This window comes from Geotrypetes seraphini, chromosome 2, assembly GCF_902459505.1.
Source record: "Geotrypetes seraphini chromosome 2, aGeoSer1.1, whole genome shotgun sequence".
Classification (NCBI taxonomy): domain Eukaryota; kingdom Metazoa; phylum Chordata; class Amphibia; order Gymnophiona; family Dermophiidae; genus Geotrypetes; species Geotrypetes seraphini.
The window spans coordinates 255038141-255064408 of record NC_047085.1 but is presented as its reverse complement, the minus strand read 5'-3'; the positions used below and the strand labels follow the sequence as shown (position 1 = coordinate 255064408).

The window sequence follows — 26268 nt, the reverse complement described above, 5'->3', positions numbered from 1 at the left end:
TGATATTAGGGGAGATACCTGGAAGTGGAGGGATTGGATTTGGGGAGGCCTGCTGTGGGATGATTTGATGGCATTGGGTATGATCTGGGGGCACTGCTTATTATTTGCTATTTTCTCACTTTTGCTATTTCATTACTTCTATTTCCAACTCCTTGGTTGCTGAGCTACATATTGGTTTGCGGTGTTGTATGAATCTTGGGGGTTGAGCATCTGTACTTGCTGTTACAGGAGGGGGGAGGGGAGGGTTTTTTGGGAGTTCTGCTGCTTGTATTACTTTTGTGATGTACTGATCGTTTTTTGTACTGTTTTCTGTTATAAATAAATAATTACAAAAAAAAAAAAAATCTTACCTGGAAAGTTGCTTTTCTCATTTCATTTACTTCTGCCAGAAGAGTAAATGAACTTCAGGAATTGGTGGCAGATCCACCATTTACTATGTTCCATCATGACAAAGTGGTTCTTCACACACATCCAAAATTTCTGCCGAAAGTTGTCACAGAATTTAATCTCAATCAGTCGATTGTGCTACCAGTGTTTTTAAATAAGCCTCATTCTCATTCAGGAGAAGCGGCTCTTCATACTCTGGACTGCAAATGAGCTTTGGCCTACTAACTCGACAGAACAAAGCCGCATAGATGATCTCCTCAAATTTTCGTCTCCTATGATCTCAACAAGTTGGGGCATCCTATTTCCAAGAGAACGAATTACAATTGATTAGCTTCATGTATATCGTTCCGTTATGCTCAGGCTGGGCTGCAACTGGAGAGTCGTGTCACAGCTCATAAAGTTAGAGCTATGGCAGCTTCAGTAGCTTTCCTTTGATCTACCTCTGTTGAGGAAATATGTAAAGCTTCCACCTGATTCTTGGTTCACACATTACTGTCTGGAATCTTTTTCCAGATGGGATGGGCACTTCGGCTAGTCAGTATAACAAAATTTATTTTCCTAAGGCCAACTCTCCCACCATCCCATTCTGGTTAGCTTGGAGGTCACCCACATGTGAGAATATGCTGCCTGCTTGTCCTGGGATAAAGCACGATTACTTACCATAACAGATGTTTTGCAGGGACAGCAGGCAGATATTCTGACAACCCATTCATCTCCCCTGGTTGGCTTCTTAGCTGGCTTTCTGAACTGAGAAGCCGCGCGCCTATGTTGGGTGGGAAGGCACTCACACATGCGCGGTGCAGTCAGTCGCAAACTTTCTAAAGTTCTTAAAGTGCAAGAGCGCTTTAGCAGTTATATCTGTACCAGGGCTCCGTGGATGACGTCACCCATATGTGAGAATATCTACCTGCTGTTCCTGGACAACACTTGTTACAGTAATAACTGTGCTTTTTGTTCATCTAAAATGTGTCCTTAGTTGTTTGACCTAGTTTCTGCTAATGTATTTTTGGGTATGTATGTATTTAATTTTCTTTTCTGTTATGATCATTTACCCTTGTATGTTTCAGGCAGTATTTGTACGTTTCTGCAGTTTTTGCACAATCCTGTCTCATGCAGACGGATGAGGACAAGATACTTGAGGAAAACAATCCCAAGGTGGGTTCTAAAACATTTTATTGTTAAATTCAGGACAATATCTATTAATAGAATAACGCGTTAAAAGGATATACTAGAGTAGTGGTCTTTGCAAATTTTTAAGTTGAAGCTGCATTGAATCCAAAAGGGCTGATATAAAGCTGACAAATATCTTCCCATCTGAGCCACAATACTGATTAGTGTGTGTCTGTCTCAAATGCCCCCTTCCCTGTCATCAGCAGCAAAATAATCCAGATGAAGGTTTCATTTTTCTGAAAAATAACTTTTCAGATAAGTTTTATGATTATATAAAAAAAATTTTGATTTGGTTCTACTATTAGAAATACATAGATAAATAATTATGAAGTTATTGCAAGGTGAACTATCTCCAGGTTAATAAGTTAATCATTCATATTGGGACAACTTTTCTGCTCTTTATTGAAATGAGATCATTACCATATATACTCGAATATAAATTGAGATTTCTGAGCCAAAAAATGGTCCAAAAGGGCAGGTCTTGGTTTATATTCGAGTCAGTGTCCACTCGCCTCCTCCCGGACCTGTTGCATACCTCCCCCATGCCTGCAGTAAGCCCTGGTGGTCCAGCTGTGGGCTGGGATGGGAGATCCGTTCTACCTCCTGTCCTGGCTGACTCTGACATATCCTACCTCCCTCCTAACTCCCAGACTTTTAAGAGAACCTACCTTTAAAACTCTGGTCATCCAGCAGTGAATCAGGGCAGGAACGATCTTCCTATGCTCCTGCTCCATGCAGAGCTGCTATCTGAATGGCTGCCACGAGTTCTCATGGCAACCTCACGAGAACACCGGCAGCCATTCAGCTAGTAGTTCTGCAAGGGGCAGGAGTGTAGGAGAATTGCTCCTAACCTGAGTTCACCACTGGACCACCAGGGCTTTAAAGGTAGGTTTTTAAAAGTCTGGGAAGTGGAGGGAGGTAGGATGTGTCAGAGGCAATCCCTCCTGTCCCGTCTCATTGCTGGACCACCAGGGCTTAGAGCAGTCTCGGGGAGGCCTGCAAAGCATCAGGGATGGGATGGAGGGAGGGAGGGAGAGGGTACAGGGTGCAGAGGCAGGGAGACTAGGTGCAGAGCCTTGCAGGGCACTTGAATATAAACCCCCCTGGTTTATATTAGTCATTCTTTTTTCCTTCTTTTTGGGGGATAAAAGGTCACCTCTGTTTATATTTGGATTGGCATATATATGAGTATATACAGTAAATAGTTTTATTTAACCAAAATATTAACATAGCAAATGTATTCTTGTATTTATTTAAACATCCATGTTAACTGATGTGGTTAAACAAAATATCTTAAAAGAAAACAACTGTCAGCCAGGTTCACACATGAAAAACTTAAAATACTGTCTTCTGTAGCTCACTCGTCTTCATCTTCTTATTTGTTCATAATCTGGAAATGAAAATAAGCTTTTTTGCTTTATCAGGTTCCAAAACGATTTCTCAGTTTAGAATGAATTAAGTTCAAAGGAAGAGAATAATAATGTAGAGCGCTACATACATCTAGCAGTACTATAGAAATGATAAGTAGTAGTAGAATAGTCTTTCTATGTCAGTAGAAGAAGCTACTTCTGTTAAAAGTGAAATCATTACGTCAGCAGTCTCTAAATCCCAAGTACATAAGTGACCTCCACCAGTTCTCTGGTCACTGGTGTGACTTCCTTTAAAACATCATAGGTAAACATATATTTCGTGAATATTTCCCTCTTAGATCTGAAGTTTATTATAATTTGCATTATCCCATGACAAGCAGGCAGCATATTCTCACATAAAGTCATGTCATCTACAGAGCCCCGGTACGGTCAGTGCAAAAGTGTATTATCACTTTAAACTTCTTCAAAGGTCTCAAGACTTCTGGTACTGCACATGCACTGGTGTCTTCCTACCTGACATCAGCTCACGGGACCATCAGTTCTCAGCTTACTGTGGAGCTGAGAAGCTGAGTATTTTTGGATTCTTCACAGCATATCAAGCTGTTACCTTTTTGTGCCTTCCTGAGTGTATTTTATTCAGTATTTCATTTTTCTTTTAATTTTTTTGTTTTTTGGGCCTTCTGGCTCCATGGAGCCTGATTTTAGGCGGGGGAAATTGCTCAAAAAGGCCCAAACTCCTACCATCACAGAACTGAAAATAAAAAATACCAAATACCCAATACAACCCGAACTCAAACTCCTAGGAGTAACGATAGACAGATGCTGCACAATGCCTTCCCAAATCAACAAGACAACCCAGAAAGCTTTTCTAACTATGAGAAATCTACGTAAAATCAGAAAATTTTTCAATCCAGCACAATTCAGACTAATTGCCCAATCCCTAGTCTTAGGTTTGCTGGACTATTGCAACTCCCTCTATCTACCTTGTCCTGCCATGATGATAAAACAACTTCAGACCATACAAAACACCGCCCTCAGACTGATCTTAGACTCTCACTGGCTACCCATACAAGCACGAATTCAATTCATATTCTACTGCCTATTATTCAAAGCGCTAAATGGCTCTTCCCCCTCCTACCTAAACAACCGCTTAAACCAGATCTTCACCTCAAGACACAGAAGAACCCCGAACCCTTTTGCCTTCCCCCCACTCAAAGGCACACAATGTAAGAAAATGTTTGACAACCTTCTGGCAACACAAGCAGCAAAACTCAACCATTCCATCTCCAACCTGCTGACGACAACGGGCGATCTCAAAACATTCCAAAAAGAAATCAAAACCCTGCTTTTCAAAAAATTCATCCAAATATCTTAACCCCTATTCACCTACCTCCAGATAATTCTCCCCTATAAAATCCTCCCCAAATCACCTACCAAGTAAACAGATCCCTGAAATGTACTGTAATCTTACCTACTCTAAATGTAATCTAATTGTTTATATCACACAGTTCTGCACTGTCAATTTGCTATCCAACTTGTAAATCCCCTCGGAATCTTTCCAACTATATCTCCTCTGTTGGGGGAAAAAAAAAAAAATTGTATCTTCACTGGAAAATGTCCAGTCAAATCTTTTGTAATCCGCCTTGAACTGCAAGGTATAGGCGGAATAGAAATCTGTAATGTGGGGGGGGGGGGGGTGGGTGTCACATGATGGCTGGTTCCTGAACGGACGCCTGAGCACGGAGCTCCGCTCTGCCTTCCCCGATTTCCTCCCCTAAAAGAGCGTTCCTGACCGGCAAATGAAAATTTCTTAGAAGCGCAGCCGTTGCTAGGCACCGGGAACCAAAGAGCGTTCCTGACCGGCAAATGAAAATTTCTTAGAAGCGCAGCCGTTGCTAGGCACCGGGAACCGGCGGTGAGTTGGAGGAATGCGGATTGCTTTAATTAGCGGCGGGGCATGCCGCCAAAAGTTTCACGGCCGACGAAAGTCAGTGGGAGCCCGGCGCGCAAGATGGCGGAGACACAGACAGACGCTGTGGCGGCCCACTCCCCGGATGAGGTGCTGCAGGTCTCCATGAGGCACCTCTCGCAGCTGCTAGATGACAAACTGGCCAAGCTGCATGCCTCTATGGACGACCTTAAAGATTCCCTGGTGGGGCAGGCTGCACAACTACAACAGGTAGAGGAGAGACTATCAGCCCAGGAAGATAGAGCTGGAGTGGCTGACGGCAGGCTTGCTTCTCTGGAGGCCCGTGTCTGCCAGTTGGAGGAGAAGGTGGAAGACCAGGAGAACAGGGCTCGTCGGAAGAACCTTAGAATCATTGGAATCCCGGAGAGTGTAAAAGATTCGGAGCTCCGGCACTTGGTTGAACAATGGCTACCCAAGGAGCTCGGCTTGCTGGACACTGAGGGCCCTGTGGTGGTGGAGCGTGTTTATCGTGTGGGGCAACGACGTGATTCTGATGGCAATGGCAGACCTCGAGCTGTGCTGGCCCGTTTCCATAACTATGCTGTTAAGGCTCGCTTGCTTGACCTCTTTAAGAAGTCGCAACATCTGCTCTATGGGGGCGCTAAACTATTGATTTTTCAGGACTTCTCTACTAAAGTGGCGGAGCAAAGAAGAACCTTCACGCCTTATTGCTCTCAACTGGTCTCTAGAGGAATTCGATTTGCCTTTCTCTACCCGGCTAAGGTGCGCTTGACCTATGAGAACCGCACCTTTACGGTGTCCAAGGCAGAAGAGTTGAAGCGCTTCATTGAGAGCCTCCCTGCTCAGTAATGTGACTGCTCAACTGGGGGGCAATTCCTGCCGGAGGAAGAGGAGAGTTCTGGTCTGGGGGTGAGCTTTTGGGCCTCCCGTGCTTCCCAGGGGTTTCATTTTGGACATGGACCAATACTGCCTGTCTGGAATCCTCCGCTGCCCTTTGGTTGGAGCTTCTCTGCTTGGACATGCTTGACATGCCTCCCGATCCGGGGAGGGGGAACCTTGGCAGCTTGCAGAGAAGGTATTTGTGGAGGGGATGCCTCTCCGAACCGGCTTTAGAGCAGGCCTGGACATCTGATAGACATTTTTTGGACTCTCTTTTTGACTTGATCAGGAGAGCTGGATGCCTTCTTTTGTTGAGAGGGTCTGGCTTCCTTTGTTTCTCTTTTGCTACTTTCTGACCTTTTGCTTTTAGTCCTTCTGTCTAGAGTTCTGGACGTCTTCTTGTCCTTAGTTCCTTAATGTTTTATTTTACCTCGGTCATGGACGAGACTGGTATCTGATGTTGGACTTGTTTATGGGAGGGGGAGATTGGGGGAGGGCGAGGGGTGAGTGTGAGTATCTGTGTTTGCTTGAAGTGGGAGTTGGTGATATGGGGGTGTGGTTGCCAGTATGGATGGGGGTTGGGGTGGTGGGGCTGCTGGGAGGGAGGAGGGCGGGTCACTTTGATTGTGAGGGGGGGATTGTTTGGAAGAGTTGGTAGTTGAGTTGGGGGGATGGGTTGCATCCTGGGAATCTGGCTCAGTTTGAGTTTCTGTCTGAGTGGGCTGAGCACCGGCTCGGCTGGGAAGCCGGTGCTGCCGTCTCGTATGATCTTTGGTCTTTTTTGTGCTTTATGAACATATCCGGTAATTATGTCCGGGGTTAGGGTTGCTAGCTTTAATGTAGATGGGTTACACTCTCCTGTTAAGCGTAGTAAGGTACTTCAGTACTGTAGGAAACTGCAGGTGGATGTTTTGCTTCTTCAAGAGACACACCTCAATGCTACTGAGCACGCTAAGCTCCGCAGGGACTGGGTGGGTGAGCTTGCCTTTGCTTCCTTTAATAGTAGGCAGAGAGGTGTAGCTGTGATTTTCCATAAGAAACATACTTGTACTGTACATAAAGTGATTTTGGACTCTGAGGGCCGGTATGTAATCTGGGCAGGGGTGTTTCTGGGAAAGAAATATGTTTTTTGCTCTCTATACGCCCCTAATGTGTATTCTCATCGTTTCTTTTCTGTTTTGGTTGCTGCTCTTGCTCCCTTCTCTGAGTACCAATTGGTGCTTGGCGGAGATTTCAATATTACTGCTGATCCTCTTATTGACTGTAAGCCTCCTAAGCCTCGTTTGCATCAGGGGGAACACAAGGGGGTCAACTTTGTTAATTCGCAATTGGGCCTTGTGGACCTGTGGCGAACGCTCCATCCAGACGAATCTGATTTTACTTATTATTCCCCAGTGCACAAAGTACATAGTAGATTAGACTACTTGTTAGTTGCCCCACCCCTTTTGTCTGGAGTCCGGAGAGTGATGATTGAGGATGGGGTACTTTCCGATCATCATGTGGTCTGGATGGAGCTCCTTGATCAACAGGCGCCCCAGAGGACCTTGTCTGGCTGGAGAATGAATCCCACATTGTATGAAGATAAGGACTTCTGCACTTTCTTGGAAGACCAATGGGATTTTTATCTAGCCGATAACTCCTCTTCTGATGTTTCCGAGGTGGTATTTTGGGAGGCCAGTAAAGCTGTGTTACGGGGTAAAATTATAGCTTACACCTCCCATAAGCGGAAGGTACAAGATCAGGCACTGGTTGATTTGGCCCGTCAACTAGGTCTGGTGCGGGGGGAGTTACATAGGAAGGGGTCCACAGCCCTCAAGAGCCAATACATGGAGCTGCGATGGCAAATTAATGACTTACTGGCGCAGAGGGCCCTAAGGGATATTCAGCTGTATAAATATCGACTACATCGGTGGGGAAATAAGGCAGGGAAACTGTTGGCCTCCTTGGTTAATCACAAGGCCCGCAGGCGTCATATTCCTAAAATTTGGGCTCCTGATGGCTCTGAGGCGACTTCGCCCGCGGCTATTCAACACAGCTTTGTAACGTTCTATCGGGCCCTATATGACCGGGGGAGCTGTGACACTGAGCAGAGGGCAGAGTTTTTTCGTGACCTTCCTCTTCCTGCTTTGACCCAGGCCCAAAGAGATGCGCTTAATGCTCTGGTACGGGGAATTGAGATTCAGAGAGCTATATGGGCTTTAAAGCTTGCGAAAGCACCTGGCCCAGACGGCCTGGGCCCTGAATACTACAAAATGCTTGGAGATCGGGTGATTGGTCCTTTTCAGGCTCTATGTCAGGCCTTATGTGTGGGGGGTTTGCCTCCGCATCGACTTACTCATGCTCATATTGTTGTGTTACCGAAGCCGGGGAGAGCGGAGGACCGACTGGGGTCTTATCGGCCTATATCTCTGTTGAATCAAGACATCAAGCTTTTTGCGGCCATTATGGCTGCGCGTCTTGGCCAGGTTTTGCCCCTTCTGGTTCATCCGGATCAGGCCGGTTTTGTCCCAGGTCGGTATTCTTCTGCTAATGTTTTGCGAGCACTTTCTGTGTTGCAGAACCCTGCACTGTTACGGGAACACCCGGGTCAGGAGAATGCCCTTATTGTTAGTCTGGATGCTGAAAAGGCATTCGATAAGGTTCTCTGGGATTATTTGTTTTGGATTTTACCTCAGATGGGTATTATGGGGCGCTTTCTGGCCGGGATCCGTTCGCTTTACGAGCAGCCGACTGCACAGATTTTGGTGAATGGGATGCTCACCTCTTCCTTTTCCTTGGCTCGGGGTACGCGTCAGGGATGTCTGCTCTCTCCCATGCTGTTCGTGTTGGCCCTTGAACCTCTAGCGGCTAAGATCAGACATATGGGGGAACTTCGGGGTATACATTTGGGGACGCAAGAATTTAAAATCAATCTATTTGCAGATGATATGCTTATATTTTGGGGGGGATGCAACTACGGGAGTGCCTGTGTTAATTAAGCTTATCCAACAATTTGGTGCGTTCTCAGGTCTGAGTATTAATTTTGATAAGTCGGAAGCTTTAGCGGTCCACTCACAGTGTGCGGCACATCATGATTCTTCCTTTCCACTAAAATGGTCTGGGGGCACGCTTAAATACCTGGGAGTTTTTCTACATGCGTACCCTCGGGTAGTCTATAGGAAAAATGTGCTGGAAAAACTGGATGCGGTTAAAGTGCTCTGTAAGAGGTGGATGGACTTTCCGATTTCTTTTCTCGGTCGTATTGCTCTTATTAAGATGGTCCTCTTGCCAAAGTTGCTCTATCCTCTGCAAATGGTGCCTATGTGGGTCACATGTAGAGATATAAAGGTTTACAAAGGTATTGTTTCTTCTTTCATTGGGCGATCTAGAAGGGCGCGAATTGGTTACCTTAAGCTTATTAGAGAGCGGTCTCAGAGGGGTGTAAATCTTCCAGATCTTCGTCTTTATAACGTGGCAGCTCTGCTCCGCTGGGTGCATGAAGCTTACACGGGTGCGACCAAGTTTGCTCCGCCGGGGTTTTGGTCCTTGTTGGCAGCTCCGGTGTCGGTGTTTAACACCTTGAGACCCGGGGCTGACTCTTGTGCTTCCCTGTTACGACCTTTGCGCAGCGCTTGGGGATGGTGGCGCAGGGAAATGGGGGGCTTGTCGGGCCCCTCGCCATTCCTGGAGTTCGTGGCTAACCCTGCCTTCCCTGCGGGTGAGCATGTTTTCTTTGTGCGGGCTAGTCAGTCCGGGTGTCGATTTGTTGGTCAGATTATCGAGTTGGGTTCGGGGCGGCTGCCAGGTTTTCTTTCCTGTCAAGATCAATGGGCGTGGAGTGTAGGGTCCGTACTGTTCTATCTACAACTACGCAGTTATTGTTCTTCGCTTTGGTTGCCGACCGGGCAGTTGCCCATTTTTTCCCCGTTGGACAGGGCTTTTCTTTCCCTTTCGCTTGAATTTAATTCGTTATCGGCTTGGTACAAGCTAGGGAGGGATTGGAAACCTGCTGAGGCTTTTTTGTCCCGGATGGCAGAGGGATGGAGCTCTGAGTTGGGAGAGGAGGTCACGGTCGATGAGTTGTCTAAGTGTTTTGTGGACGGTGCTGGGGCGACTCCTAACGTTGCTTTACATGAAATTCATCTTAAGATCTTACATAGGGCGTATATAACCCGCTGCGCCGGGCACGCTATAGGCCTGTGGCCTGATGCCTTTTGTACCCGGTGCCCTGCTCTTAAGGGGACGATGGTGCATCATTTTTTGGAATGCTCTTTAGTGGGGCCGTTGTGGGTGCGTGTGCTTCGAGAGTTGGAAGAGGTTTTGGGGCGCTCCCTGGAGTGGTCGTACAAGACTCTGCTGCTCGGTGTCACGGGTCCCCTGGCTGAGGCGGGTATTAGTGAGCCTTTGCGACGCTTTGTGTTATTGGCTCTAGGGCTTACTAAGAAGCTTATCTTGCAGCACTGGGTAGGGAGTGTGTGTCCTACGTTCCAACAATGGAGAGCTACTATGTCCCAGATGGCGGTCTGGGAAAGGAAACGCAAGAAGGGTGCCACTAGCTGGCAATCAGTGGCTTATCTGGAGTGCTGGAACTCTTTCTAAGCTGGGTCGGTTCTTTTAGGAGGCAGGGGGGTTGGGTGGGGGTGAGTTTGGGAGGGTGGGAGATTTGTTTTCTTGCTGTTCTGTCTAAAAAATGAAAATTTTGGACTTTCATGAGAGAGCTTTGTTTGATTGTTTGATTTCTTGCCTAGCTGTATTGCTTATTTGTATTATTGTTTCTACAGTGTTGTTCCCTTTTGGCTTGGTTGCTGATTGTGTCTCTTGTGATTTGTTCCTACAATAAAAACATATTCAAAAAAAAGAAATCCGTAATGTAATGTATTGTAACCTTTTTCAATACATCATCTGCTGGACCCCCGTTGGACCATTGAGTCCTTCAACTTTGCATCAGTGGTTTTTCCCACAATGTCCAAGGCTTCCAAGGGTTTTAAACTGTACACGTGATGCAATAGGACCTGCACAGTTGGTTCCTTCAGTGTTTATGCCCTGACCACCGGGTAGAGTCTTGTAAACACTGCCACCAGTTGTAAAAAAAGATCCCTGATGGCTGGACAGCTCCAGCACGAAAAACTCTGATTCATCGTCGGGATTAGAGAATGACATGATGGATGTTACCCGCGACTAGCCACAAGTAGCCACAGGTAACCCGCCAAAACGGTGGAGGGGGGAAAGGTGCTCACCGCAGGTACGGGGACAAGGCCATCCACCGCCTCGTAGAACGGTGAATGGCCTTGTCCCCGCAGTTAAGGGAGGGAATGTGCGCGGTCACCACCCTCCTTCCTACCTACGCACCTGAATCTATCTATCTCCCTTCCTCCCCCTTACCTTTGTGGCGTGGTTTAAAGTTTCAGACTTGTTGAAAGCTTCCGGAGCATACATACAGTCGCGTGCGTGTGTGGGCAGAAGCTTCTCCTCTGACGCAACTTCCGGTTGCGTCAGAGGAAAAGCTTCCGCCCACACACGCACGCAACTGCACAAACACTCCGGCGGCTTTTAATAAATCTGAAACCTTAAAACATGCCGAGAGGGTAAGGGGGAGGGAGGGAGATGCACAGACTGCGCGAGGGGTGCTGAAGGGCAGTGAGGTGGCGAGAGGGAAGGGTGTATGCTACAGGGATGGGGGCAGTAAAGGGGACGACGGGGACGGGGTGGTGAAGGGGACGGCGAGGATGGGGCGGTGAATGGGACAGTGGTCCGGTGACGGAGACAGATTTTTTTCCCTGTGTCATTCTCTAGTCGAGATCATTAAGGGATATCCACCCCTTCAGACACTGAAGCCACATTGGCATTGAAGCCAGTATGGCACCTCGCTTGACATCGGCTTCATCTCCTTTGGCTTCGTCGGGAACGCGAAATAAGAAAGCTAAGATGCGCAAGCATGCTTCACCTCCCCTATGGGTCCGGGTTCACCAACCTTTGTGGATACAAACTGTTTTATGATTATATTTATGATTAAATATGTTTGTTCATTACAGGGCCCTCGGTCACCAGAGGGCACTCGCTGAAAGTCAAGGGAGGGAAATTTCATGGTGATGCCAGGAAATACTTCTTCACCGAAAGGGTGGTCGATCATTGGAACGAGCTACCTCAGCAAGTAATTGAGGCCAACAACGTGTCAGATTTTAAGAGAAAATGGGATATCCACGTGGGATCTCTAGGGGAGTAAAAGTCAGGGAGTGGGTCAATGGTATGGGGCAGACTTGATGGGCCGCGGCCCTTTTCTGCCGTCAATTTCTATGTTTCTATGTTTCTAAAGACTTGGCTTCTTGTACACATTTCCTTCAGTTTTTTCTTTTGTTTTTCGATTTGATATATCACTGCAGTTTTATTGGGTTCCTTGCTTGTGTTCACTTCCCCAATGAGCATCGGAGTCTTCTCAGATGTCCACTCCATCGGCTTACTCCAAATGTCAATGCCAAGAAACTCGCTCTCCTTCCCTGCAAGTGGTGTCCTTGCAAAGGCGTGCCTCTTCATCAAGGTCACCAATGCCTAGACACTTTCTGGCACTTATTGTACCGATGACCACCATGGTACCGGTGCCTCGATACAGGAGCAGATTTGAGAGCTACTGCATGGAGAGTTGGCTTCTATGCTGCAGACACAGGCAGCTCATGCCACCACTGTGACACTGCTGGTACCGGCCCAGCCTGAGCAATTGCTCATTATGGGTCTCGAAAACTAGATCATGCACTCCCCATTGACACCAATCAACAACCGTAGCATCGCATTGGAGCTCATCTACTCACTTGACATTGGACCGGCACTATCGGTGCTCTATGAGTGCTTCTAGACACACCATTGACACAGCTGACGTTCCCAGCACCGATCATCTTGAAGATCTTCCAATGCTTCCACAAGGTATTGAGAACTATGACTCGGATTTATCCCACCACACCTTGTCTGAGGGCCTAGACCTCTCGGCAGAAGAATCATATGGCCTTTCTTCTAACTCATCACCATCACCACCACCACCATGCAGATCACCTCTAGAGAGTTTGTCATTCACAAAATTCATATGTCAAATGGGTCAAGATCTTCCAATAAAAAAGGAATCAGAATCTGATGTTTTCCATTGTGAATGTTGGCTTGTAACCCTTTCTGAGCTACTGGGAGGACGGGATAGAAATCAAAATAAATAAATCTGCTACTAAATCCACTGCTAAAAATTATAGGCCTCCTCCATCCTATCAGAGGCGTTACCCTCCAAATTCAGCACCGTATTCCAGGCCACCGCCTAAGATACAACAGCAACAACAACAAAGGTAGCGTAAACCTCAGATTCCTGCTACACCAAGTCCACTCAGCCTTCTCACGTAGAGCATAACATCAATCGTTCTGCCTCTGTCCTCTCCTATTCCCATCAGGGGACGGCTCCATCTTTTTTTTTTTTTTTTAACAGCGATGGCATCTAATTACATCTGACCTCTGGGTCCTCACAATAATCAAGGAGGGTTACTCTCTTCATTTCCTTCAGGTTCTACCAGATCTCCCCCCAAGAAAGTATCCTTCCAATCAGTCACAGAACTCCCTTCTTCAGGAAGCCCAAGCTCTGCTTCATCTCTGTGCCATCGAGGAAGTTCCTCTGGAACAGCAGAGCACAGGGTTTTACTCCTGTTACTTCCTTGTCCCGAAGAAGACAGGGGATCTCCGTCCTATCTTGGACCCCAGAGGTCTCAACAAATTTCTTGTCAAAGAAAAATTTCAGATGCTGTCTCTAGCATTCTTGTATCCCCTTCTGGATTACAACGATTGGTTATGCTCTCTGGATCTCAAAGAGGCTTACACTCACATTCTCATTCATCCAGCCTTCCACAAGTTTCTGAGAATTTGGGTGGGAAATCATCATTTTTAATACAGAGTGCTACCTTTCGGCTTGGCCTCATCTCCCAGAGTTTTCACCAAGTGCCTAGTGGTGGTAGTAGCATCAGCTCTGAGCTGTCTTCAAGTTTTCACGTACTTGGACGACTGACTCATCAAAGATTCAACTTCTCAGGGGGGTTATTGTAGTGACCCAATGGACTATTTGGTTTCTCCAAAGTTTGAGGTTTGAAATAAACTTTCCAAAATCCTAGCTACAATCCTCTCAAACTCTACAGTTCATTGGAGCTGTACTGGACACTGTGCAACTCAGAGCATTCCTTTCTCAACAACGTTTGGATACTCTCAAACAACTTGTCGCCCCTCACCTCTCTTTCAGCGAGGCACATGATGGTTCTTTTGGGTCGCATGGCTTCTACAGTTCACGTGACTCCTTTTGACAGATTTCACCTCAGAATTCCTCAGTGGATCATGGCTTCTCAATGGGTACAGGCTTCCGATCCTATCTCTCAACATATTGCACTGACTCCTTCGGTCAAACAGTCTCTCCACTGGTGCATGCTTTCTTCCAATCTCTCCAGAGGTTTGCTGTTTCAAACGCCCCTTCATCAGAAGGTCCTCACGACAGATTCCTCAACTTAGGCTTGGGGGGGCTCATCGCGATGGTCTCTGTACTTAAGGGCATTGGTCCAGCACAGATCGTCAGTGTCACATAAATATGTTGGAACTCAGAGCGATTTTCTTTTCAGCATCTTCTTCACGATCAAGTAGTCCTAATTCGTACAATCAAGTAGCCATGTACTATGTCAACAAGCAGGGAGGAACAGGATCTCTTCCCCTGTGCAAAGAAGCTCAGAAAGTTTGGAATTGGGCAATTTTTCACAACATCTTTCTGAAAGCCGTCTACATTCAAGGAGAGAAAAACTTCCTGGCGGACAAATAGTCGTCTTCTAAAGCCTCACGAATGGACCCTCAAATCCTCGCCTATGCATCACATTTTTTCTCAGTGGGGGACTCCCAAGTAGATCTGTTTGCGTCTCCCCACAACAACAACAATCTACCTCAATTTTGTTACAGGATCTACTCTCCTCACTGCCTGGAGGCAGATGCCTTTCTAACAAATTTCTGTATATGTTTCCTCCATTCCCTCTGATTCTCAAGACACTCATCAAACTCAAACATGACCATGCCACCATGATTCTGATAGCTCCTCGATGGCCCAGACAACCTTGGTTCTCCCTTCTACTTCAACTCAGCAGCAGGGAGCCACTACTTATACCAGTTTTTCTGTCTCTGCTTACACAGATTTGGTGCTGCTTCTCGGCGCTGAGTGGCTTCCTTACTGGGAGTGCTGAAGTTAAGTGTCCATTCATGGCAGTGATATTTCATTCTTTGCTGCAGTTGGATCAATTTTGCTGGAATCTAAACCAGGTTGCACTTTAAATTTGAGCTTACTTATGGCAAAAAACAGCCGTTAATCAATGTAAGACATGACGATAAATTCTTAATAGCTGCCTTCTGATCAATGTGGAGCTGAATAGTGAAAGCGTAACAGAGAACTCCAGATAGCTGGATTATCTCTAGTAATGGTGTCAGATGTTCAATAAAATAGATGAAAGCGCCATGCTATGAGGAATTCCCCAATGATAAGGCAAGAGAGCAAATATCGAAGTTCTCCAGTACATTGGAAATATTCTTTCTTACAAGGACTCAGATCACTGCAAAGCTGCTCCCCTGATATCAGTGACTTGTAGACAAGCTAAATAGTAAATGGTGAACCATGGTATCAAAAGCATGCTTTACTTTTGGCCTGTCAGCTGTCTCACTAAGACTGTCCACAAGAAATGGTCTTAAAAGTGTCACTTTGTGCTCTGTCACCCTTGTCTTCTGCCCAAAATTAATATCACCACCTCCCCATCTTTATTTCCTCCCTGATCCTATCCATAGTGCTCAGCATCTGTCATTTCTTTATATTTAGTCATGATTTAGTGAGAAACTGGATGAGAAGAGAGGAAATACCAAGGGATGTATCTTGTTTCCCTTTAAGAAATGGTTTTGATCAACAGATTTACTTGTATGCGTGTTTATGCAGTCAAGAGTGCATTTTCTTGATATACTTCTATTCTTTCACTGAAAATGTCATGCCTTTTATAATGCTTTGAGCATTTTTCATGCTTTGAGTATTGCTGACCTCCCATTCTTGTATTAACAGGTGGAACAGGAGGATTTTGTAATGGAAGGTCATGGCAAGACACCACCTCCAGGGGAAGAAAACAAACAGTGAGTAATTTATTTATTTAAAATACCAGATTTAGGACCAGATTCTCTAAAATCACCATGCATTTAGTGATGGCGCTATATACCAGTGTTTTTCAACCACTGGACTGCAGAAATTTACTGCCGGTCCAACTGCTGGACTGGTGCTGGTCTGCAGAAATTTACTGCCGGTCCACAGAGCTGGCACGTGCATCGGGCCCGAGATAGTGTTCTTCAGCTGTCGGTCCGCCGTGCGATCGATGCAGCGTTATCTTCGGGCTGGCTCCCTCTTCCTCAATGCTGCAGTGCACAAAGTAACGGGCAGCGGTTCCTATGTGCGTCCTGCGCCTGAACCGGAAGCCTTGTCTCTGACGTCGCAACATCAGAGGGAAGGCTTCCAGATGAGGCGCGGGACATGCAAGGAGCCACTGCCCGCATCTTTGTGCATTGCGTCAGTGAGGAAGAGGAAGCTGGCCCGAAGATAACACCAGGGCAGCATAAAATGGCCAGGCGGGAGCAGGCCAGAAGGTAAGGCATAGCATGGAGGGAGGGAGACAACAAAGCTAGAGGGAATGATTTTAGTTTTAAATTTAGTGATTGAATTGTGTCAGTTTTGAGAATAAGAACATAGAATTGTTGCTGCTGGGTCAGACCAACTGTCCATCGTGCCCAGCAGTCCACTCACGTGGTGGCCCTTAGGTCAAAGACCAGCACCCTATTTGAGTCTAGCCTTACCTGCGTATGTTCTGGTCCAGTAGGAACTTATCTAACCTTTATCCCAGGACAAGCAGGCAGGTATTCTCACTAGTGGGTGATGTCATCCGACAGAGCCCCGATACGGACATCTTGCAAGCATGTCTTGCTTGAAGAAACTCAGAAGTTTTGAGATGCCCGCACCGCGCATGCGCCAGTGCCTTCCCGCCCGATGGTCCGGGCGTGTCTCCTCAGTTCTTTTTCTTCCGCGGAGCTGAGAAGTCTATCTTCAATTTGCGCCCATTGAATCTCTTTTTTTTGCCTTCTATTTTGCCGCGGGTTGAGTTCTTTTGGCTCTCCTGTGCATTTATTTCTTTCTTTGATTTCTTTTTTCAAAAAAAAAAATAAAAAAAATTTTTCCTTCCGATACCGGGTCGGCCGCGTGGCTGGGGCCCCGCGCCTTCGACCTTGCGGCGGAGCTTTTCCGGCCTATGTCCCGGCCGATTACCGGTTTCAAAAAGTGTAGCAAGTGCCAGCGCGCGATTTCGCTCACGGACCCTCATCGACGCTGCTTACAGTGTCTGGGACCGGATCACTTCCCGAAATCGTGCCGGCTTTGCTCCACTCTGACGGCGAGAGCGTTTAAGCGCCGCTGTCTACTGTGGGAGTCCATGTTCAAGATGGAAGCTTCATCGGATCCTGCAGCTTCGACATCGACGGGTGCTTCGACTCCTTCAGCGAAGCCCTCTGCCTCCCCGGCTGCTTCGGGCCTCCTGAAACCGGCATCTTTCACACCGGTTTCGGCCCCGGCTTCGGCGCCGGTGCCTTCCTCCTCAGAGCAGGTATCGACCCCTACAGTTCCACCGGTGGTGCTCAAGGTGCCGAAGACTGGCAAGCAGAAGCACGCAGCACCGAAGGAGCGCGGAGACCGTGCGGAAGGGCCCCCTTTTGGTGCGGATCCCTCCATAACGGCTTCGTTGCGGTCCCTTCTGGAGGCTCAGTTCGTGGAACTCATGCAGACCATGGGGCCTCAACTGATTGCCACCATCCAGGGTGACCTCCCAGCTTCGGCTTCGAGGGGCGGACAGCCCCTCCTCCTCCTCCTCCTCGCCGCACGACCTCGTTGCTTGGCGAGGAGGAGCGGCGAGCGGTGTCCGGGTCCTCGAGGAGGTCCTCCGTTAGTGCTGTGCCTCCTTTGGAACCGATTCCCTCGAGGAGGGCCTCCCTTAGTGATATGCCTCCCTTGGAGCCCATCCCCTCGAGGAAAGCCTCGTTTAGTGACCTGCCTCCCTTGGAACCGATTACTCCGCCCCATGACTCAGTGTGGCGTCCACCTTCGGGGCCACCCAGTCCTGGGCATAGCAGGAAGCAGGACGAGTTCTTCCGAACCCCCTATCAAGCCTGGGCGGCGTCAGGGGAGGCACAGACTCTTCCGCCTCTGCGATCGACGGCATCGAGTCCGATCTGCTCCTTGGAGGCGTCTGACCCAGTTTCTCACAGATGGGCTCGATCCCCTTCCAGGCATCGATCCAGACATTCTTCGAAGCATTCCTCTCGGCACTTGACCGTCTCGCCTCAGAAGAAATTGCCTCGGTTGGGGTATGCTGCTTCGACTGGGTCTCCTCCTCCAGGCCCGGAGTTCGAGGACCCCGAGGTTTTCTACTCGTCCTGTTGCTCGCAGGCCTCTCTGGAGCCTGAAGCCTCTTCTTCTTCTAGTCCGTCTCGCAGACCGGCGACGGCGGACCAACTGTCCTTTTCATCGTTCCTCAGGCAGATGGCAGATGACATGGACATTACTCTCGATGCTGGGTCTCGATATTCCAAGGAGTACCTCGATACCATGCACTTGCCTCGTCCTCCGGCAGAGTCCTTGCGGCTTCCCCTGCACAAGCTCCTCGACCAGACCTTCATGCGATGCTTCGAGTCTCCTTACTCTATCTCTGCGGTCCCTGGCAAATTGGATGCGCGGTACCGCACGGTGCATCATAAAGGCTTCGAGGGTCCTCAGCTTTCTCACCAGTCCCTCCTGGTCGAATCCTCGCTCAAGCAGTCTCATCCTGGCCAGGTCTATGCTTCAGTGCCTCCGGGCCGCGAGGGCAGAACCATGGATAAGTTTGGTTGACGCATCTATCAGAATTCAATGATGGCGTCTCGAGTCCTGAATTACAATTTCCACTTTGCAGCCTACTTGGAATTTTTTCTACCTGTGCTTCGGAAGTTCACACCATACATCGAGTCCCAGGCTAGGTTTGAGTTTGAGGAAGTGGTTGCTTCGCTGTCCCAACTTCGGCTTCAGTTAATGCAATCTGCCTATGATGCGTTCGAGCTCTCAGCCCGAGCGGCGGCCTGCTCGGTGGCGATGCGCCGGTTGGCCTGGTTGCGGACCATTGATATGGACCCGAATCTTCAGGACCGCCTGGCGAACGTCCCGTGTGCTGGGGCGAATCTTTTTGACGAATCCATCGAGACTGTCACGAAGAAGTTGTCTGACCACGAAAAGTCCTTCCAATCTATCCTTCGGCCGAAGCCTAAGCCTCAGCAGTCTCGACCTTCTCGTCCGCCGTTGATTTATCAGAGGCGTTATCAGACGAGGCAAACTCCACCTGCGAGGCAACCGGCGAAGCGTCAGCCTCCCCAGAAGGGACAGCCTAAGTCTCAGTCGCCTGCTGTCCCTAACACCACTCAGCCTTTTTGACTGTCTCGTCGAGGGCATAACCAACCTCGTTCTGCCTCCCCCTGTTTTTCCCATCGGAAGGCGCCTCCATCATTTTTATCATCGCTGGGAGGCCATAACAACCGACCTCTGGGTCCTTACTATCATCAAGGAAGGATACTCTCTTCATTTCCATCGGGTCCCTCCGGACCACCCTCCAAGAGAGTATCCTTCCAACTTGACTCAGACCGACCTTCTTCTTCAGGAAGCTCAGGCTTTGCTCCGGCTTCGTGCCGTGGAGCCGGTTCCGACGGACCAACTGAACCAGGGGTTTTACTCCCGGTACTTCCTTGTTCCGAAGAAGACGGGCGACCTGCGACCCATTTTGGACCTCAGGGTCCTCAACAAATTCCTAGTCAAAGAGAGGTTTCGCATGCTGACACTTGCTTCTCTCTACCCCCTCCTCGAGCAGAACGACTGGTTATGCTCTCTGGATCTCAAGAAGGCCTACACTCATATTCCCATTCATCCGGCCTCTCGCAAGTTCCTCAGATTTCGGGTGGGACATCTCCATCTGCAGTATCGAGTGCTTCCATTCGGCCTGTCTTCGTCCCCCAGAGTCTTCACCAAATGTCTGGTGGTGGTGGCTGCGGCCCTCCGGAACCAAGGTCTTCAGGTATTCCCCTACCTCGACGACTGGCTGATCAAGGCTCCCTCGGCCTCGGGGGTCCTCTCAGCGACCCTGTCAACGATTCTGTTCCTGCAGAGTTTGGGATTCGAGATCAACTTTCCCAAGTCTCATCTACAGCCGACCCAGTCTCTTCCCTTCATCGGGGCTGTCCTGGATACCGTACGTCTCAGAGCATTCCTTCCTTCTCAGCGCATGGATGCTCTTCTTCATCTCTGCCAGTCTGTGTCTTCTCGCCAGACCATCTCAGCGAGACACATGATGGTCCTCTTGGGCCACATGGCCTCTACAGTTCATGTGACGCCGTTTGCCAGACTCCACCTCAGAATTCCTCAGTGGACCCTGGCATCTCAGTGGACTCAGGTGTTAGATCCGTTGACTTGACACATCACAGTCACTCCTGCTCTTCGGCAGTCTCTGCTCTGGTGGATGACCTCTTCGAATCTATCCAGAGGTTTGCTGTTTCATTCTCCTCCCCACCAGAAGGTTCTCACAACCGATTCCTCGACCTATGCCTGGGGAGCGCATCTGGATGGGCTTCGCACTCAGGGATTCTGGACCTGTGCGGACCGACTCCATCAAATCAATCTTCTGGAGCTCAGAGCCATCTTCAATGCTCTTCAAGCTTTTCAACATCTGCTTCACGACATGGTGGTCCTCATTCGCACCGACAATCAGGTCGCCATGTATTATGTCAACAAGCAAGGGGGCACGGGCTCGGCCTCCCTCTGCCAGGAAGCTCTCAGAGTCTGGGATTGGGCGGTTCGCCACAACACCTTCCTCAAAGCTGTCTACATTCAGGGGAGGGACAATGTCTTGGCGGACAAACTGAGTCGTCTTCTCCAGCCTCACGAATGGACACTTCACTCCAAGCCCCTTCATCAGATCTTTGCTCAGTGGGGAACGCCTCAGATAGACCTCTTTGCGGCTCCCCACAATTTCAAGCTGCCTCAGTTTTGCTCCAGGATCTACGCTCCTCATCGCCTCGAGGCAGATGCTTTTCTGCTGGATTGGGGAAATCGCTTTCTGTATGCGTTTCCGCCATTCCCTCTCATTCAAAAGACTCTAGTCAAACTGAAGTCCGAACATGCCACCATGATTCTGATAGCTCCTCGGTGGCCCAGGCAACCTTGGTTCTCCCTTCTACTTCAACTCAGCAGCAGGGAACCGTACCTACTTCCAGTGTTTCCTTCACTGCTTACTCAGCATCAGGGGTCTCTGCTTCATCCCAACCTGCAGTCTCTCCACCTGACAGCTTGGTTCCTCTCAACGTAACTCCGCACCAGTTTTCCCAGGCGGTGAGGGATGTCTTGGAGGCTTCCAGGAAGCCTGCTACTCGTCAATGCTACTCCCAAAAATGGACTAGATTTTCTTCATGGTGTATTTCCAATTCTAAGGAGCCTCAGCGAGCCTCCCTATCCTCTGTTTTGGACTATCTTTTACATCTGTCTCAGTCTGGTCTCAAGTCGACATCTATACGAGTCCACCTGAGTGCTATTGCGGCTTTCCATCAGCCTCTACAAGGGAAACCTCTTTCTTCTCATCCTGTGGTTTCCAGATTTATGAAAGGACTTTTTCATGTCAATCCTCCTCTCAAACCGCCTCCAGTGGTTTGGGATCTAAATGTTGTCCTTTCTCAGCTTATGAAACCTCCTTTTGAGCCTCTGAGCAAGGCTCCACTAAAGTTTCTCACTTGGAAAGTGGTTTTTCTGGTGGCCCTCACATCTGCTCGCAGGGTCAGTAAGCTTCAGGCCTTGGTGGCGGACCCACCTTTCACAGTATTCCATCATGACAAGGTGGTCCTCCGCACTCACCCGAAATTCCTGCCTAAAGTGGTCTCTGAATTTCACCTCAACCAATCCATTGTGCTTCCAGTGTTCTTTCCAAAGCCTCATTCTCATCCTGGAGAATCAGCTCTTCACACTCTGGACTGTAAACGTGCTTTGGCTTTCTACTTGGATCGCACCAAACCACACAGAACTGCTCCTCAACTTTTCGTCTCCTTTGATCCAAACAAGTTGGGACGACCTGTATCGAAGCGCACCATCTCCAACTGGATGGCGGCTTGTATCTCTTTCTGCTATGCCCAGGCTGGATTACCCCTTCCCTGTAAGGTCACAGCACATAGGGTCAGAGCAATGGCAGCCTCTGTAGCCTTCCTCAGATCGACACCTATTGAGGAGATTTGTAGGGCTGCCACTTGGTCCTCGGTTCATACGTTCACCTCTCATTATTGTCTGGATACTTTCTCCAGACGGGATGGGCAGTTTGGCCAAACTGTGTTACAAAATTTGTTCTCCTAAGTTGCCAACTCTCCCTCCATCCCATTGAGGTTAGCTTGGAGGTCACCCACTAGTGAGAATACCTGCCTGCTTGTCCTGGGATAAAGCAATGTTACTTACCGTAACAGTTGTTATCCAGGGACAGCAGGCAGCTATTCTCACGTCCCACCCACCTCCCCTGGGTTGGCTTCTCTGCTAGCTACCTGAACTGAGGAGACACGCCCGGACCATCGGGCGGGAAGGCACTGGCGCATGCGCGGTGCGGGCATCTCGAAACTTCTGAGTTTCTTCAAGCAAGACATGCTTGCAAGATGTCCGTATCGGGGCTCTGTCGGATGACATCACCCACTAGTGAGAATAGCTGCCTGCTGTCCCTGGATAACAACTGTTACGGTAAGTAACATTGCTTTCCTTGAATCCCTGAAGGGTGCTTTCACCTATAACAGCCTCTGGAAGAGCGTTCCAGATTTCTACCACTCTCTGGGTGAAGAAGAACTTCCTTACATTTGTACGGAATCTATCCCCTTTTAACTTTAGTGAATTTACATCTACTGTCTGTATTTTGCACTGTTCAGGAAGAAATGCATTTGTTTCTTTTTCTCTGGGGTTGTACTGCATGCAGAGTCTTGAATCTTAGGGTTTCGTTTGTATATATTAGTAGTACTTTTAGCTTTTGGTCCTGTATTTGCATGGGGTTATCTGTTTTCTGGTAGGACTGAATGTTGAGAAGCATACAGTTTGCTTTGTGTGTTTAATTTTGTGGTTAACCATTATATGAAAAATGAATGGAAAAAATGGTGTTACAATTAGTACTATTATCCCAGGACAAGCAGGCAGCATATTCTCACATGTGGGTGACATCATCCACGGAGCCCCGATGTGGTCAGCCTCGCAAGCAGACTTGTTTGTAGAACTTTAGAATGTTTGCGACTGCCGCTCCGTGCATGCGTGAGTGCCTTCCCGCTCAACCTAGGGCGCGTCTCCTCAGTTCCCAGTTTTCCGCGAAGCCGAGAAGTCCTCTATTTGACGCTCTGCACTAGACTTAGTCTTTTTGTGCCTTCTCTTACCGTGGCTCGTGTATTGTTTTTCTTACAGGGTCGCTGTGTTTTCTTTTTTGCGTCTTATTTAAAAAAAAAAAAAAGATTTAAATTTAACTTTTCTTTCGTGTCACGCTGGGGCCTTCTCCCCGGCCTCAGCTTGCGGGCTTTGACTTGGCCATGGCTATTTTCCCTTCTATGTCCCAACCGGTCACAGGTTTTAAGAAGTGTAGCCATTGCCAGCGCGTGATATCCCTCACTGACCCACATAGGTGGTATGTTCAGTGTTTAGGGTTTTTAGAGCCTGACCATCGTCCAGAGTTGTGTACTCGCTGTGCTATTCTTCAACCTCAAGCTATTAAACGTCGAGTTCAGGTAGAGAAGATTTTCGGCAGTATGGATACTCCAACACCGGCTTCGACTTTGACCCTGAATCCGGTCAAGTCTTCTACGGGGCTCCCGAGGTCTACCTCGTCCTCAGCCTTAATTAAACCTTCCTCGTTTGGAAAGTCCTCGTCTTCAAGCAAATCCTCTCCTGAGGAGCAGCTCTCCTCACTGTTTCCCTCAGGTAAGGTAGTTCAGCAGCCTCCTTCGGACATGCCACCCTTAGAACGGGTAGTCATGAAGCTGCCCAAGCAACATGTTTCCAAATCAAAGCGTCATTCTTCATCATCTTCCTTGGAGTCTATAACTGCTGCAAATGTACCAGATCCTCAAGTCTCAGTGCCCCATTTGTAGGCTATGATCCAAGCTACTATGTGTCAGGAGTTTGGTAGCATGCTTGCTAAATACTCTGCTTCCAGCAGTAACACAAGGAGTCGAGTCCTTGCCAGTGCCTCAATCTGAAACTACTCACTCTGTACAAGGAGCCGAGTCCTTAAGAGTGCCGCGATCTGAATCTACACACTCTACAGTGTTCTCCCCAGGGCCTTTCAGCCGGGCGCTCCGCCCAGCTAATTTAGATGAGCGCCCGGCTGTAATCTCGATAGCAATCCTGCTGCTGCTGCCCCCTTCTGCTCAACATTAAAAAAAACAACCTTCTCACCGGCTTGGAGATTTACCGGGCTGACTCGGCACAGCCTGAATCACAGGAGCCTGACTTTTTTTTTTTTTTTTAGTTTTTAACGCCAGCAAGCGACTTGAACCCATGCTCCGGGGCTCTAACGTGCATGCCGCTTCCCTCCGAAACCGGAAGTCACGTCCCGAGGGGGGAAGAGAAGGGAAGTCGGCATGCAAACGCCCCGGAGCATGGGTTCGCTATAGGAGACAGGTCAGCTTATAACTTGCTCTTGCTTGCTTCGGGCTTTCCTCGCTGCCGGGTCCTGCCTACTTTCTGTTTCCGTAAAGGCAGGACCCGGCAACGAGGAAGGCCCGAAGCAAGCAAGAGCAGCGAGTTGTAAGCTTCCCTCCGTTGCTGACTTATGGAAGATAGGTCAGCGATGGAAGGAAGCTTACAACTTGCCCTGCACAACATGCGGCCTAAAACGGATCTCACTGCCGATATGGCTCTCACTCTGCTCTCCTTTGAAGATTAGCTCAGGAGGCAAGATTTAGCCCGAGATCAGACGAACATTAAAGGACATCTGAGCAGATTGAGGAGAACATGTCCTGTTTTTCCTTGCCTAAAAATACCACCTTGTCTAATGTAATCTCTGATCAGATCCTTAAGAGTGATGCAACTATGTATGCTGGACAGTCTCCTCCAGTAAACAGAGCTTTAAAGCCTGCAGCCATACAGAACCAGATGGTCAAAGGGCTCCAAAGTGTAGTATTGCCAAGGGATCTGTCTCACAAGTTTCTGCTGCTGGCAGATGTAAACACAGCACAAGAAATAGAGACTTGTGGCATTCTGTGTGGAAAGCTGATGCATAATGAATTTACTATTACCCATGTAATAGTGCCAAAGCAGTCTGCTGGACCAGACTACAGTACAGTGATATGGGGAATATGGAATAATTATTCAGTGTTCAAGATCAACATGATCTCCTCACAGAAGAAAGACGGAGAGAAAGAGAGAGGCAGATACTGGAGAGGGGGGGGAGAGAAGGGAAGGAGATAGAGATGTCAGACCATGGGGTAGAGTGGCAAGGAAGGAAGGAAGGAAAGGAGAAGAGAGAGATGCCAGAGCATAGGGGAGGGGTGGAGACAAAAAATGGAGAGGGGTTGAAGGTGAAGTAAATCATGTACAAAGGAGAGAAAGGGCACAGGATATAGAGTTTACTGAAGAGACATAGAAAGAGGGAAGATACCATATGGAACAAAGAGAGGGCAGACACTGGATGGAAAAGGCAGAAAGGGTGGACAGTGAATGCAAGGGGCAGAGATAGGGTGGACAGTAGATGGAAGGGGTAGAGAGAGGGTAGAGGCTGGGTGGAAGGGGCAAAGAGAGAGGACAGATGTTGCATGGAAGGGAGCAAGGACAAATGCTGAATAGAAAGAAGTGAAGAGAAGATGACTAAAGCAGAAACGACAAAAGGTAGAAAAAAAAATATTTTTTTTGCTTTACGTAGAATCAAGTAGTATCGTAACTGTATTGATTAAAATTTATCAATAGGAAATGGAAATAAGGCAATTTTGGAGGGGACTAAACCCCTTTCCTCAGATCAGGACAGGATACCATAACAGCTGTATACTGTACTGTCTTGAAGAAAGATTTGGCCTCTGAAAGCTAATTGAAAAATGGATTAGTCCAATAAAATGGTATTTTCTTATTTCTCTTTATTTGTTTTATTTCAATTTGTTAATTTGTAAAGTGGTGATTGTTATGTAGCAGTTTTTTCAAATTTACATCTACTGTCTTTATATTTGCACAGTATTAGAGGACATGTCACAGTTTCTGTGGTGTTGCATTGTATGCAGAGTCTGGTTTCTTAGTGGTTCAGTTTAACTTTTGTCTACATAGTTCTATTTTTAGTTTGTGATTATTCCATATTGGGCGAGGGTGTATCTCTGTTCTGTGTGTACGAAAAGAACATAGTTTTCAGTTGGCATTGACTACAGGATCAATTGACTGTGCGGGATCTGGCTTGTTTAGTTTTACAATGTATGTGTTGGTGTTCTAGTGCTCAC

At 48.0% G+C, this 26268-nt stretch overlaps 1 protein-coding gene across 1 annotated transcript in view; it reads left to right on the top strand.

Annotated features, from left to right (window-relative positions):
- Positions 1 to 26268, top strand: part of TNRC6B (trinucleotide repeat containing adaptor 6B) — a 712161-nt gene that overhangs the window by 51913 nt on the left and 633980 nt on the right. Inside the window, exons 2-3 of the mRNA XM_033929420.1 lie at positions 1455 to 1542; positions 15803 to 15870. Coding sequence (XP_033785311.1) covers positions 1498 to 1542; positions 15803 to 15870 — 113 coding nt within the window. The 5' untranslated portion in view covers positions 1455 to 1497. The remainder of the gene's footprint in view (positions 1 to 1454; positions 1543 to 15802; positions 15871 to 26268) is intronic.